Source organism: Daucus carota, chromosome 7 (genome assembly GCF_001625215.2).
Source record: "Daucus carota subsp. sativus chromosome 7, DH1 v3.0, whole genome shotgun sequence".
In the NCBI taxonomy this organism is placed as follows: Eukaryota; Viridiplantae; Streptophyta; class Magnoliopsida; order Apiales; family Apiaceae; genus Daucus; species Daucus carota.
In genome coordinates, this window is record NC_030387.2 from 3,109,380 (window position 1) to 3,123,866 (window position 14,487).

The following is a 14,487-nucleotide window of genomic DNA, read 5'->3' on the forward strand; positions in this document are numbered from 1 at the left end:
AATTTTCGGAAAACACCTATATATTTTCAAATTTTGGGGGGCACTTCTATAATTTTTTAAAATTTAGAATGGTGAAAAAATGTAAAAAAAAATTTTAGGGGGGCACGTGTCCCCCCATCACTACTAGAAAAACGTCAATAAACATCGGTTAAACACCGATGTCTATGAAAAACAAAAAACGATGTCTTTGTGGGCGATGTTAAAGGTCCCCCCATTTAACATCGGTTTTAAACTGATGTAAAAGATGACAATGACATCGTTTTTTCAGTTGTAAACTGATATCTATCTCTTGATGTTAAATTTTTAATGCACATCTATAATTTATATATTACTATAACATGATAGTTTTATCAATTTGAAGATATGCAAGACAAGCAAAAATCTTCCATTTTCCTTATAAAGTGATGTTACTAACATCTCTCACATTTGTTTTCGAAATAAACCGATGTTAGTAGAGCTTTTAACATCGTTTCTTAAGTTAGAACTAATGTCTCTGTAGAAGGCACTGATGTCTATGAAAATTAATAACATCATTTTCTTTTTATACACTGTTGTGTAAAATGGGTTGCACTGATGTTGTTACCTGCTTTTAAAATCGGTTGCTTTTTAAAACATGATGTCTATGAAAATTAATAACATCATTTTCTTTTTATACACTGTTGTGTAAAATGGGTTGCACTGATGTTGATTACCTGCTTTTAAAATCGGTTGCTTTTTAAAACATGATGTCTGATTTATCTGCTTTTAAAATCGGTTGCTTTGTAAGAAATGATGTCTGATAACCTGCTTTTTTTATGCAAATTTTAAAAACAGAGCTGCCAAAAAATTACCAAAACCAAAATACTACAAATCAAACAACCAAATTAACATCCAAACAATCTCCAAATATATATACCAATTGTCATTCTCCTAACCAACTTCTACTACACATCCAAACATCCACCAGCATCCAAATTAACATCCACCATAGCATCCAAAAATCAATAACACCAATATATCCCAACAGTATACTAAACCATCAAACATCAACTACTACTACTACTTGACATTAATTCATCCATGATTTTTAAGTTCTAACTGTACTAGCTAGCTAGCTACGATATCCGAAAACATTCAAGCGAAATATATAGAGCTGTTTTTAGATTGCAAGACAAGTACTACCGGTCACCAGCAGCTACATGATGGATTGGATATAATCAAGCGTCTCATAGCGAACGACGTCAAGCTCCTCCCTTGTATAAGTCTTGCGACTCTTTAAAGCCCACTGGAACACAAATAAACCTATGTCATTCCTTAACCAACTGAAAAACTTATATACTAAAAAATTCAGTACTGTAAAAGATTAAATACTGCTGCCCTATATATACTTGAGTACTGAAAAACTTATAAACCTTGTCTAGCAGCTTCATCTCCTCGTCCGCAACTAAATCTTTCATATAACGCATGACCACATATCCACATTCTGTACCGCCTGGTTGTTTAGGGCAGCCCTATACATTCCAAATTTTTTTAATGACACTAGACATTTCACAAAAAATGAAAAATAACAAATCAAATAAATACTCACTAGAACGTTTTTAACTTTGGGATTCTTGTTTACCCGTCCTTCCTGGGCATTAAAAGATCTCACTGCTCTGTAAAATGTATAATTACAAAATACAATGTCAAATCAAGAAATTACCCATTACATTATATATATTATTATAAATTGAAGTAAAAAATTACCGCATTAAAGCCTTTTCAAGGTCCTGGGGATGTGGATAATGAGGCAATGGATTAAGGATGAAAATTTCTGACTCCCAAAACACAATCAATATCCAATGCAAACTGTTTTCATTATATATAAACTAAAGTGAGAATTTAAACTGTTTTCATTATAATATCTAATATTATAATTAATTTACCAACAACTATATATATGACTAATCAAGGCGATACAATATTGTAAAACAGGACGCATAAAAAAGAGACGTACTTGTAGTTAAAAGGCAAAAAGTTCATGCGAAGAACTCCGTCTTTCAGCCTTTGCACAACATAATCATTAAATTCATCATTGAGCTTGTACGTGGACGGATGAAGAAAAGAAAACATCGCTGACAAATCTCTACTCGGCGTATCCCGAAACAATGAATACAAATACCTAAAAATACAAACAAAAAATTACATTTGGTGAAGAAATATCATTACTATATAAAATTAGACCAGATTCGAAAAGAATATAAAAAAGAAGCTTACGCCATGTATGTTGATATAGCAGACTGTCCAATCATTCTAAACTCTAGCAATGCAAGTACATTCTCTTCAAGTAGATAAATCGTTCGTTCAATTCCAAAAATTTCAAAATCACATGGAACCGGTATTGAGTTTCCACTTTCCTTCATGACTGTCGATGCAAATTTGTACAACACCCTAAAACGAGGAGGCACACTGTCCTTTGGCTTCACAGAATTAAATGCTTTATGCACTCTCTCCACCTCAGTCATCTTCCGCACCTTTTTAATTTTCTGTAAATAAACATTTAAGCATAGAAGTCGTATATTATAATATATACCTCAGAACTAGTACATGTATATTATAATATATACCTCAAAATTTAAACTGTTTATTTAAATTATATACCTCCGATCCAGTACTGGAGATGTAGCTGATCATGTCTTTGGGCCATGCTAAATGAGAACCGATGGCTTGGTGGACGGTTTCTATCTCACCAATTACAGGAACAGGCACCAAAGCATCATCCTGAATGCTTCCGTCCACACTAACACGAACAAATCCTGGTTGTAGAGGCACTCCATGAACCGATGTACTTAATCCATCTTCCTCATCAAAAACAACACCAAAAGCTACCTTATTATCGATGTTGTCCACTGCCAGTTCACATTTGCGAGGACCCTAGTTTAAAATTATACATCAAAATAGACACATTACATCACCGTTACAAAAAATTTAATTATATTCGACATTATCAAACAAATGAATCAAGTAAACACTGTAACTGTATACCTTTTGTTCCGGAGGACCAGGAGGAGGAATAATAACCAAATCAGCACCCTCTTTATCCTCATCGGTCATCAATTCATCTGCCATCAGTTTTTTTGCAACAGGTTGCTTTCTGGTCTTTTGTTCTTGGTCTTGTTCTTTCACCGCCCCTGGACAACTTGCTTTCTCGGAATTTTGATGAATTGGTGAATTTTGATAATTGCCCCCAGCAATCAAAGCTTTCAACTCAGCAATTTGCAACTCAAGATTATGAAATTGCTCTTTGGTAATGTGATTCCTCGACTTTTTCGGCAAGTCGAAGTACACAGTTGGAGGTATGAAGTTTCCAACCCCACGAACCCTTCCCGCATGCTCGGGAGTTTCCAATACAGTGGTGAGCACATCCTTAGTTCCATCCGGCTTGAATTCACCATTTTGCTGCTTTTCGAGTAACGAATCCTGTTAAAAAAATGAAATTAATTAGGCATGATATTGAAAATGAAAGAAGTAGAAAATTAGAAGTCTTACAATTTGTTCAATTTTCTTTTTCAGTTTTGGGCTAATATTCCCGTCATTTGGCTTACGGGCATTTTTCCACATAATTGCCCTATCTGGCCTTTCAGCAGGCTCCAACCTCCCTGACCGTATCTATAAAAAAAATTAACACACTCATACAAATAGAAATGTGAAAACTATAATTTAAATGATAAGACTCTTACTTCTTCTTCTTCCAATCCGATGTATCCTTTTCTTGACACTCGGTGTGGATATTTCCGTTTTCCCACTCTCTCACTCTGTTTTCTATTCTCTTCCTGTATACAAACATATCTTGTTACTTACTAACAAGTAATGCAATTTTACTAACAAGTAATACAAACAAATTTTTAGTAACAAGTAAAGCACACCTGCCAATCTTTTGTGACTCTAACTGCAACGAATCGTCTCCATGCTTTCTTACCGACAAAAGCATATTGTTTTGGTGGCTTCTGTAGCTTCTTCTTCTGTCCAACATAAGGCAACACATATTCCGCTGTCAATTTAGCCTTGAAATTTCTCCATTTTGCGCCTGCCGACTGTAGAATCCTCTTCCGACTTTCAGGAATCAGCTCGAATGTATCCTGAAGCACAAATTTAACAAGTTCAGACAATACAAATTCTATAAATAAAAACCATGACAGTACAAATTGTAACTGACGTACCTCAAGATCATTCCATATTTTCTCTTTTAATTCAGGGTCAACCTTTGGCCAACTTGGAATGTCGATTGGCACCATTGTCCTTGCTAGCATGCCTATATAGGACTGCAGTTTGTGCCGTTCGTCTCCAACTGGAACTGCAACTTGATTGAACCGTAAATTCAATTTCTCTCCCTTCGCTTTCTTCATCACCACTTTGTGCATAGCACAAACACCTCGTGCTGCTCCAGATGACCTTTTTTTAGATTGTGTACTACTTTCTGTGGGTTGTGGACCCGTCTGGCGGGAAACAATGGTGTCCGCTGGAGTAACGGGGTCAGGCTCTGGTATTCCTGGATTCTCTTCCAGGAGAGCTGGGGATTCATTTATGTGCTTCTTCTCATCCAAGGATTCTTTAGACTGTTCTTTAGCTCTTTTCTCTTTCTTTACCATATTTCCTGCATTCACCACATGGAGTAGGAATATACAAGAGATACAATCAAAATAAATAGAAATAAGGCTATAAACAGTGAAAAGAGATACAATTAACCAAATGGAGTAGAAAAGAGATACTATTGCCACACAAAAAGATTCAGTTTTATATTTATGGAATATATTGCAAAATTCATAACAATCCATAACAATTTCATAACAAGTTCATAACAATTCATAACAATCCATAACAATCCATAACTGGACAACCCAAATAACCCTTGTTGACACAGCCAGACAAATTACCATACGCCGGGAAATCATTAATCGTCCATAACAAAGCCGCCCTTAAAGTGAAAAAAGATTTTGTGAAGGCATCATATACATTCGGTTCACCTTCTTCCCAAAGCTTTTTCAAATCATCAACTAACGGTTGTAAGAACACATCAATGTTGTTACCTGGTTCATGTGGACCGGAGACTAATATAGTTAACATCATAAATTTCCTCTTCATACATAACCACGGAGGAAGATTATATGTTACCAATGTTACCGGCCAACAAGAATAACGATTGGTCAGCCCATTGTTATGTGGGTTGATACCATCAGCCGCCAAAGCTAGTCGAAGATTTCTTGGCTCACTTCCGAAGGCAGGCCACCTGTAATCGATATTCCGCCAAGAAGGTGAGTCGGCAGGATGGCGCATCTGTCCATCCTGAATTCTTTGGTTGGTGGAATGCCATGTCAACAACTCAGCTGTCGAAGAAGATTTAAACATCCGTTTAAATCTTGGAATGACCGGAAAGTACCACATAACTTTTGCCGGGACTTTATACCGTTCTCTACCATCCTTACCCACCTTCCAGCGTGAAAGCTTGCACTTTGGACACTCCGAAGCAGTCTCATATACACCCCTGTATAGAACACATTCATTGGGACACGCGTGGAATTTTGTATACTCAAGGCCTAAATTCGAAAGAGTTTTTTTTGCTTCGTATGAGTTAACAGGTAATGTATTATCCTGAGGTAGGAATGAGCCAACTGTCGAGAGCAGATCATTGAACGCACTATCACTAACACCATATCTCGCTTTCCAGTTCTGTAATTTCAACATTGAATCTAATTTTGTGCAGTCGCTGCCCTCAAATAAAGGTTGTTGAGCATCGACAACAAACCTCTTAAAATCATGCGAGTCTTTATCGTACTCATCACCCCCCGAATTATCCCCCGGATTACGATATGCTGCTTCACAAACTGCAGCAGCTTCTGAAGCACCAGCAGCCACCGCTTCTGATGCAGCAACCGCTTCCGATGCGGCTTCAAAGGCTGTAAGAAATGCTTCTGCATTATGCTCCTCTTCCTGAGGGGGCAGTGTGCTACCGGCAGACGAAATACCAGCCTTGCCTCCGTGCCAAATCCAATCAATATACCCGAGACTGAAACCGTTTTCGTAAAGATGACCCCTTATTATTTTTACCGGAAATTTCTTGAAATTGACACATTTGCAGCAGGGGCAAGGTATTTTTTTAGGATTTTTACAGTTTTGCTCGGCGCAAATCAAAAACTTTTCAACCCCGACTTCATACTCCAACGAATCCCTCTCTTTCGAAATCCAATCTTTCTCCATATCTATAGGATAACCTATTTCCTACCTAATTTTCATATCAAATATTTAAAACAAGCAACGTACAATCACAAAAGCATGGTCATATATATATATATATATATACACACACATAAAATGCAACTATAAATTATATAGTATTAAAGAATATAATATATATTATAATATACATGTACTAGTCAGGTTACCCAATTTAGAGCAACAAAAATGAAAACATCATAATAACAACAATACCCAATTCAAACTTAGATTAACATAAAAACATGAAAATATGCTCGATAAAATTACTACTAACAACAATAATATGCTCAACATCATATAATTACAACTGAACTGCAGCATGAGAAATTTAAAAATTAGGAGATGCTCTGTAACATGCACAATAAGAACAATCACTCATCCAATTACAAATTTAAAAATTAGGGTTTCGAAGTGAAACCCCCAATTCTAAAATTAGGGTTTAGAACATACCCAATTCAAGCTGTAACCTCCGAATTAGTTCTAAACTCCCACTTGAACTCCGACTTGAGCTCCGACGACCCTTTAACCTTCAACTTAGCTCTAAACCCAGCTTTAACCCGACTGGAACTTCGACTTTCGACTGGAACCTCGACTTCGACTACAGAGACAGCCCAGAGAGAGAGAGAGCAGCTTCACAGCAGTGAGAGAGGTGAGAGAGTGACGAGAGAGGAGAGTGACGAGGTGAGAGTGAGAGGAGAGGTGAGAGAGGAGAGTGACGAGGTGACGAGGTGAGAGTGAGTGAGGTGAGACTGTGTTTTGAATTTCATGTGTTTTGAATTTTAAGTTTTATATTTTATGTTTTTTATTATAATTTATATTTATTTTTAATTTATTGAGGAGATTAAGGACATTGAAAAGAAAAGAGCGGGGGTGGGAAATTTTGCTAAGGCAAAAAAACAGGGGGAAGTTTTAGGAGGGAATGAATTATTTGGCCAAGGGGGGAAAACGGGGGAAGGCGCGCTTGTTTATTTTTTAAAACAGACTTATAACATCGGTTTGACTAAAACACCGATGTTTATATCAACAAAAGACATCGGTCGTTAAAAACCGATGTGGGAAACAGCTTTTACATCGGCGGATAGAGCAACCGATGTCTAAGAGGCGATGTCTATTCTACTTTTTCTAGTAGTGCATGCCTCTTCCTAGATCCGCCTCACAATATATATAGATTCATTGTGTTTAACTTGCTTGTCCGTAGTTGTCAAATTCTCCATCCACAAGAAACTAACCGCTGCCTTTTGTTTTACTATTACTTATACTAACTCCGTCCGTCCCTCTTGATCACTGAATCTTCAAAAATTAGATGTGCAATATATGGCCAGGAAAGTTCAATGTTTTCGAACGAAATCTCGAAATTTCGAAACTCGGGCTAACATGAGTTACATAAAGTTTTCACACGGCTCGAAATCTCAAAATTGTTCCACTATATCTTCCCGATCGAAAGCGATATATCTTCTGCTCGGGTTCGACTTGATGAAAAAAAATGAAATGTGATTAAATATTAAGTACTTATATAATGATATATGAAATAAAGAGTTTGATTAGTCTCAGTGAATAATATGAAGCTAGCTCAAACTCGCGTCGAAAAATATTCATATAACTAGCATAAAAACCCGTGCGAGGCACGGGACTCTAGTTTTTGTTGTATTTTAAATAATATTCGTGTGTCATCATATTATTTCGAGCATAACTATTACGTCCTATTTTTTAACATAATGTGTAAATATGAAATGTAATATTTGCAATCTAATAGCATTGATAGTAAAAAATTATGGATCAAAAACAACATTTGAACTGATTTTTCTATATTCAAATTCGTTAGGATATAGAGGTCACTACCATATTATCTACATGTTCAAAATTATACTCGAAATTAATACTGAAACTTTTAGAATGTAAATATATTATACCTCATTAAAAAGATCTGTAATTTATTGTTGAAAATTATTAAATTATTTCATCCAATATGAAAACTTGTTCTTGATATGCGAATTACGATATCCTAAATCATGATTAGATGAAGATGTGTGGTCCGCGTTGTTTTATATTTATTTCTCTTTTTTTGAGCGTACGTTTGTGTAATAGTTAAGTGATATATGATGGACATACCATCAACACATTCTTTTTTATCATATGTTGCACACACCTTGTATAAATAATAATTGAAACATATATTGTATGTAAAAGACCCTACCTTACTTTATTATAAAAGCATCCATTGAACTATTAACCTTATAATTGTACCCGAAAAATGTCGACACGTTTGATTTGGTTTACCCTTTTAATTTTCATATCAATTATATAGCATTTCAATGTCTTATAATTTTTTTTGTTAATTTAAAATATTAGATGATTATTAATTTGATACCGCGTGTTATAATATTGTCTTGTTATAAAATATTAATTTTTTATCATTAGTTTTCTGAGCTTGTTGATTTAGGCTTTTAATGATTTTTCATGTAATTGTAATAAACCAGATCTCAAATAGCAAAAATAAAGTAGATGTCAGTTAGGCACCATGAAGTTCATAAAAATAAGAAATATTTAGTTTAATTAGCCGTATAGTTACTTTTTTAGCTTTGTGCAAACTCACATTTCTAAATATTTTGATACTCTTATTTCTTAGGGGTGAGCAATGTAGCATATCATGTTCAATTGTTAAAGATCAAATCAGGTGTTCGATATTCTGGCTTATGAAAAACTATTCTTGTTCTATTCCCGTTTAATTAGATTATAGTTTTCACCTTATCGCGTCGGATTATCCATTTCAGAATTTTAATTATATTTTATTAGTTTAATTTGTAATTGATTAATTAATTTAATTATACTTCGAATCATTTTATTTAATTCGTATGTTATACATTGATGGATGGCATATTAAAATTATAATTTTAAGACTTTTATATATATATAACTTATTTCTCTGTGTTATTTTATTTTAAGCAAGTAAAATTTATAACTCAATTTTTTTAGTAGGTCTCGTAAACGCGTTTTATTATTATTTGGTTGACTTTTGATTAACAATATAGAAATTCCCTAAATTCACCTTTGTATCACAAGTTATAATATTTCAAATTCATATATCACCAAAATCACATCATTTAGACATATTTTCTAACACCAAATTTGATGTCTTTGTCGCTATTCTTATATCTATAAAATTTTTTTTGAAAAGATTTGGTTACACGTCGAATTCTGAATTCATCATAAGTTTAAAATAAAAAAGTAATCTAAATAAAAATATTCTTTCAGTTATCTTATTTTATGTTCTTCAAAATATTGTAATCTTTTTATAAGTCACTTTTTATAATTAAAAGAAAAATATGACATAGTCCATGTTGAAAGTCCATCAATTTTTCCTTTCAAAGATGCTCACCGAAATCTTAGTTTTTGTGCTTATTTCTCACATTCATGGCTTAAAATTTTCTAATATTGTATCAGTACTCGTTTAAAGCATTAAGTTAGATTTGAATTCGTCCAATTTTATTCAAATATGAATTATATCCATTTTTTGAAGTCTGAAACATGGCTCGAGCCCAATTGTTCAAATTCTTTTTCAAATTTAAATTCATTACGTAAGTAATTAATTTATGGATATTAATCTATCATGTAAAAAACATACGAGACTTACCTGAAATAATAACTTATCTCAAATAAATATGATATTGAAAAAAAATATAAATACAACAGTTTTAATGTATGAATTTAATGCTTTTGAACAAAAAAATTAATTGCATGTGTAGCTCAAGTGGTTTGAGAGGTGCACTTGTAATGAAGAGGGCTTGGGTTCGAGTCCCTTTAACAACATTTTTTTTATATGTATGAGGAAGAGTTAGGTTCGGAGTTAGGCTCGGATTCGGAGCTAGGTAATTTATTTGCTCAGGAGGGAGGCTTGACACGAACGTGTTGGGCTATTATATATATAAGTAGACTTGAATTAGTCCACGGACGATGTATGAATATCGCGCGCAATTGACAGAGTCATGTAATGTGACTAACCCCGGCTGAAAATCCTGGCGGAGGTGGAATTGTAAATCTTAGCGTTAGTTATCTCTGGAAAATTAGTGAAAAATTTTCTTGAGCCCCTGTTAATCCAGAAAAATTAAAGAGTATTTTGTTACAGAATATTTTGCCCCGGGTCAGTATGGATAGAGGAAACACATCAACAAGTCCCTTTGGATATGAGTGTACTATTATTCAATTCATCCGCAATACAGGAAAATATGCAAAAGTGTAAAAAATTAAAGTGATCATATAATTCTTTACTTCTGCAAAAGGCTGTGTTCGCCTAAAAACGTAATATTTTGAAACAAGCAGACCTGTGGCGGATCCACTTGAGATTGACCTAAATTTCTAGTAATCCAAGCATATTTTTTTCTCCGGGTACCAAGAAAATCAATTGCAACGGGTTTTCAAGTAGAATGGAGGCTGTGGTTCAGGCTCTTGGTGTTGAAAATATAACTATCGATATACTGATATATATATAAATGCAACAATACACAAAGAATGAGCAAGCTCGTGTTTGTATATATGAAATGAATGAAAACTAAATCTCCTTGTTGTAACACCCTTGCTGGTGTTATTCACTTATATAACATGCAGATAAATGAACATGGCTAAAAACCAGGACTCACTAAACTACTCCTAGTGCTACTCTAACTCTAATTATTTATCTTCATCCAGTCCCTGAAAACACTCTACAACTGCATTTTGCACGACTGAATCAAACATGCAGACTAAATTAGATAAAACTAAATTAAACACGTTAAATCTATAATACAAGTTTAGATTAATTTTCCAACACTTGGAAGATATTGTATTCTCTTAGAAATTCTCAAACACTTGATAATCCTCTGCAATTACACAATGGCACAGTCAACATGTAGATACTTCTTGAAAGCTTAATCAGCTGTATACTGTCCACATGAAGGCTTTGCTCGATCGTGTAACATAAGTAACTCATATAATTTACTATTCTTTTTCACTAAGAAAAAGGGCTTGAACCATGCAGAGATTAGTGTCTGAGAGTAGGGACATAATCAAGCATACCATTGACTCAATAAGATATGTGGAGATCTAGAGAAATTAGTGAATAAATTTCTGAAAGAGACTTTCGTTCTTCTTGTGCCCTGGTCACCAAGGATTTTGCAATTAGAAGGCGTTTGGGAACGTGCATTTCATTTGAAATGATGGATTTCAAATGACAAGATTTGGGTTGTCATTCCAAATTCTCAGGTTTATACTAATATTTGAATGTCTGGATTTCATATGAAATCCAAATTCAAATTCTCAAACAAGTTATTTGATCAAATCCAGAATTTTAAATGAATTCTAGGTTCCCAAACGGGCAGAAAAGCATATTAAAAAGTTTTAGTACATGAAACAGTATATATGCACATAAGAAAAGTGAAATGCCTGAATTATTTTAACATAACCACCAACCAAAGCATATCATATAGGATAATCAGAGTTTGTGGAGATGCTCGGAAAAACTTCTTACTTCTTAGATATGGTATAGTTGTAACTCATACAAACTTTTCTTGGCAACCAGTGGCGGTGCCACATTAGGGCACCTGGGGGCTCGTGCCCCTCCAACTTTCAAAAAAACAACTATATTTTTGTGGATCCCACATGTATTATTAACAGGTGCCCCCAGCTGAACTATGTGATCAGGGTTATGGTGTCCCTTTATACATTTCATCCTGGCTCCGCCAATGTTGGCAACTTTAAGATGTTTAGAATTTGAAAGAGGTGCCTCAGAACATATATATATATATATATATATATATGCTAGGTTTTTCCCGAAGTCTACTAAAACAATTTATATTTTACATGATTACAGCAAAATTAGTGGGAGAAAAGGAGAGAAGCTAGCCGTTTAGTTAATGTGAAATCAACATATCAGGGTTCATCTAAATTTTATATTGTAAATCAGAGCACACGCTACAAGAGCTATGTTCCGAAATGGCGATTAAAAGAGCTGACCTGGTGCAAATATGAAAATTCCTATCTTAATTATTTCAACTGTTAAAAGGCAGCTCATTTTCTTCCTTAGTTCCTTTGATAGCAGTACAACACATCTTGATGTATCTCAAAACTCAATTTCAGGCTGACCAGCTTTCTACGAAACTCAGTAATAACAAAGATTCATCAATCATCAGGTCTGTAATAACATGAGTTTGTCCAAAAAATTAAACAAGAACTCCTATTACCTATAGTAAAAGTCTTGCTTTAGGCAAAGACAGAATCCTGGACGTTTTTGTTGGAGAGGTCCCTCCACAATGCGGTGGTAGATGCAACTGCTGGGATCCCGCAAAATACATGTGTCAGTTGTCACGGTGTCATGAGCTCCTTCGTTCCTGTATACAAAAAAACTATGGACTTAAATATTGTTCCTGTATACTTAAAAACTATGCGACTTAAATATTTTGCAGGTTGTAAAGATTTTGCAGGTATTTTTTAATTATATTTTAGATAAAGTTTAAACATCAAAATTTTTATTTAGGTAAAAGAATTTTAAAAAAAAAGCTTTTTTTATACATAACCAAGTTTAAAGGAATTTTTGCGAAAATACTACCACTTTTTAAATTAAATTGCAAAAATACTATATTCGCGAAATTATTTTCAAAAATACGATGGTTGCATATGCAACCATACCCGCAACCATATGCAACCAGGAATGCAATTTTGAAAAAAAAATGAAAATTATATTTTTTTGCCTAATAAGTTACAACCGGTTGTAAGATAGAATAATAACTCCAGCGAGGCCAAACATTACAACCTAAAAAGCAACTACAACAACTACCTAAAAATCAATTAAATTAGTGAAAACTTTAATAAAAAATGGGGAAATTAAATCCTAAATCACCATAACACAAGTGCAAAATTTTAATATAAAAAATTAGAACTCAATCCCCGATCTCTACATCAACAAAGTAATGGCGGCGAACAATGCGACGCTAGATCCAACGACGGTTCTCTGTTCAAACCGACAACATTATCCGGAATACCGGCCGGAGCACCGCCCGGAGCGGAGATCGAGGATGGAGTAGGAGCGCTGGTGGGAGATACACCTGGAGCTGGAGCAGGAGGTGTCGGTGGAGTCGTGGAGATGATAGTGGAGTATCAGTCGACGACAATAAAGAGAGAGGGGTGAGGTGAGAGAGGTGGAGAGATAAATAATAAAGAAATTAAATGAAAATGTGAAATAGTGGAGGTAGTATTTTTGAAAATAAGATTCAAAAAATAGTATATTTGAAAGATTTTATAGAGGATAGTATATTTGTATGATAAATATAAAATTTCGGTTCATATATTATACAAATAATATATTCTATAAATTTTTACTTACAAATATTAAAATATTTTATCAAATTGTCCGTCATTCTCATAAAAAGTAATGAATGGACTATCTGATTCCTACGAAACTCATTTAAACTACTCTAATAATTATATATATCATTCTGTTAATTTTTTCAAAAATATTAATGAAAATGTTAGTAAACAGATGATGATACAAATTTATTATAATTCTTTGTAATTTTTTATTCTAACTTTTTTTAACCATGTGACTCACACATCTCCGCTGATTAGAGTTTTATTAAATTTTCTATTAACTATTTTAGAAGATTTAATTTAATATAGTAATATATGTAAAGATTTTAATAAATAAAATTTTCATTTAAATTGGATATTCACTTTGCGGTTTTTGATAAAAAGGGGAGGCACTTTAGCATAAAACTACTGAATTTCTCCTCCGGAGGTTCTTCTCTCATATTTCTAAATAAATTATATATCTACTTTAAATCATAAATAAAATTTGATGAAGTAATCCATATGATTCACTTATCATGTTCTTATTAGGATTTTATTATTTCCTGTTAATTGTTTTATAAAATTTAACATAATAAAAGCATCTCCAGCAATGTTCTATGTAGATTTCCTAAATATATAATAAACAATTCAAGTTCTAAATAATAGGGAATCATTGACAACTCGAAGAATGATCCCTATTTGTCTTCCTTATTATTATTATAATGTTAAATTCAAATTTCTTTAACAAGAAAAATATGAGAAAGAGTGTGCAAAAGATGAGAGTTTAATATTTAATTATTAAATATCATATGAGGAATGGTTTATGGATTACCTATCTATGAGGAATGGAAAATGGATACTAACGTTTAGAGAATGAGCAAGAATCTGCTCAAATGAATTTTTATGCATATTCCTCACGATTACAGCTTAGAGCATTTCCGG

At 33.7% G+C, this 14,487-nt stretch overlaps 2 protein-coding genes across 2 annotated transcripts; both read right to left on the bottom strand.

Annotated features, from left to right (window-relative positions):
- Window positions 1-863: 863 nt before the first annotated feature.
- LOC108195552 (uncharacterized) lies at window positions 864-7,287 on the bottom strand. Its single transcript, XM_017362526.2, has 13 exons — window positions 6,682-7,287; window positions 4,179-4,612; window positions 3,885-4,097; window positions 3,699-3,791; window positions 3,508-3,627; window positions 3,004-3,438; window positions 2,620-2,892; window positions 2,236-2,504; window positions 1,976-2,140; window positions 1,726-1,827; window positions 1,568-1,634; window positions 1,392-1,490; window positions 864-1,264 (listed from the first exon to the last, which is right to left on the bottom strand). The coding sequence occupies exons 2-13, from the start codon at window positions 4,605-4,607 to the stop codon at window positions 1,175-1,177; spliced, it is 2,355 nt and encodes a 784-aa protein (XP_017218015.2). The 5' UTR covers window positions 4,608-4,612; window positions 6,682-7,287; the 3' UTR covers window positions 864-1,174.
- LOC108194434 (uncharacterized) lies at window positions 4,822-6,213 on the bottom strand. The gene has a single exon (XM_017361377.2). The coding sequence runs from the start codon at window positions 6,211-6,213 to the stop codon at window positions 4,822-4,824; it is 1,392 nt and encodes a 463-aa protein (XP_017216866.2).
- Window positions 7,288-14,487: the final 7,200 nt, after the last annotated feature.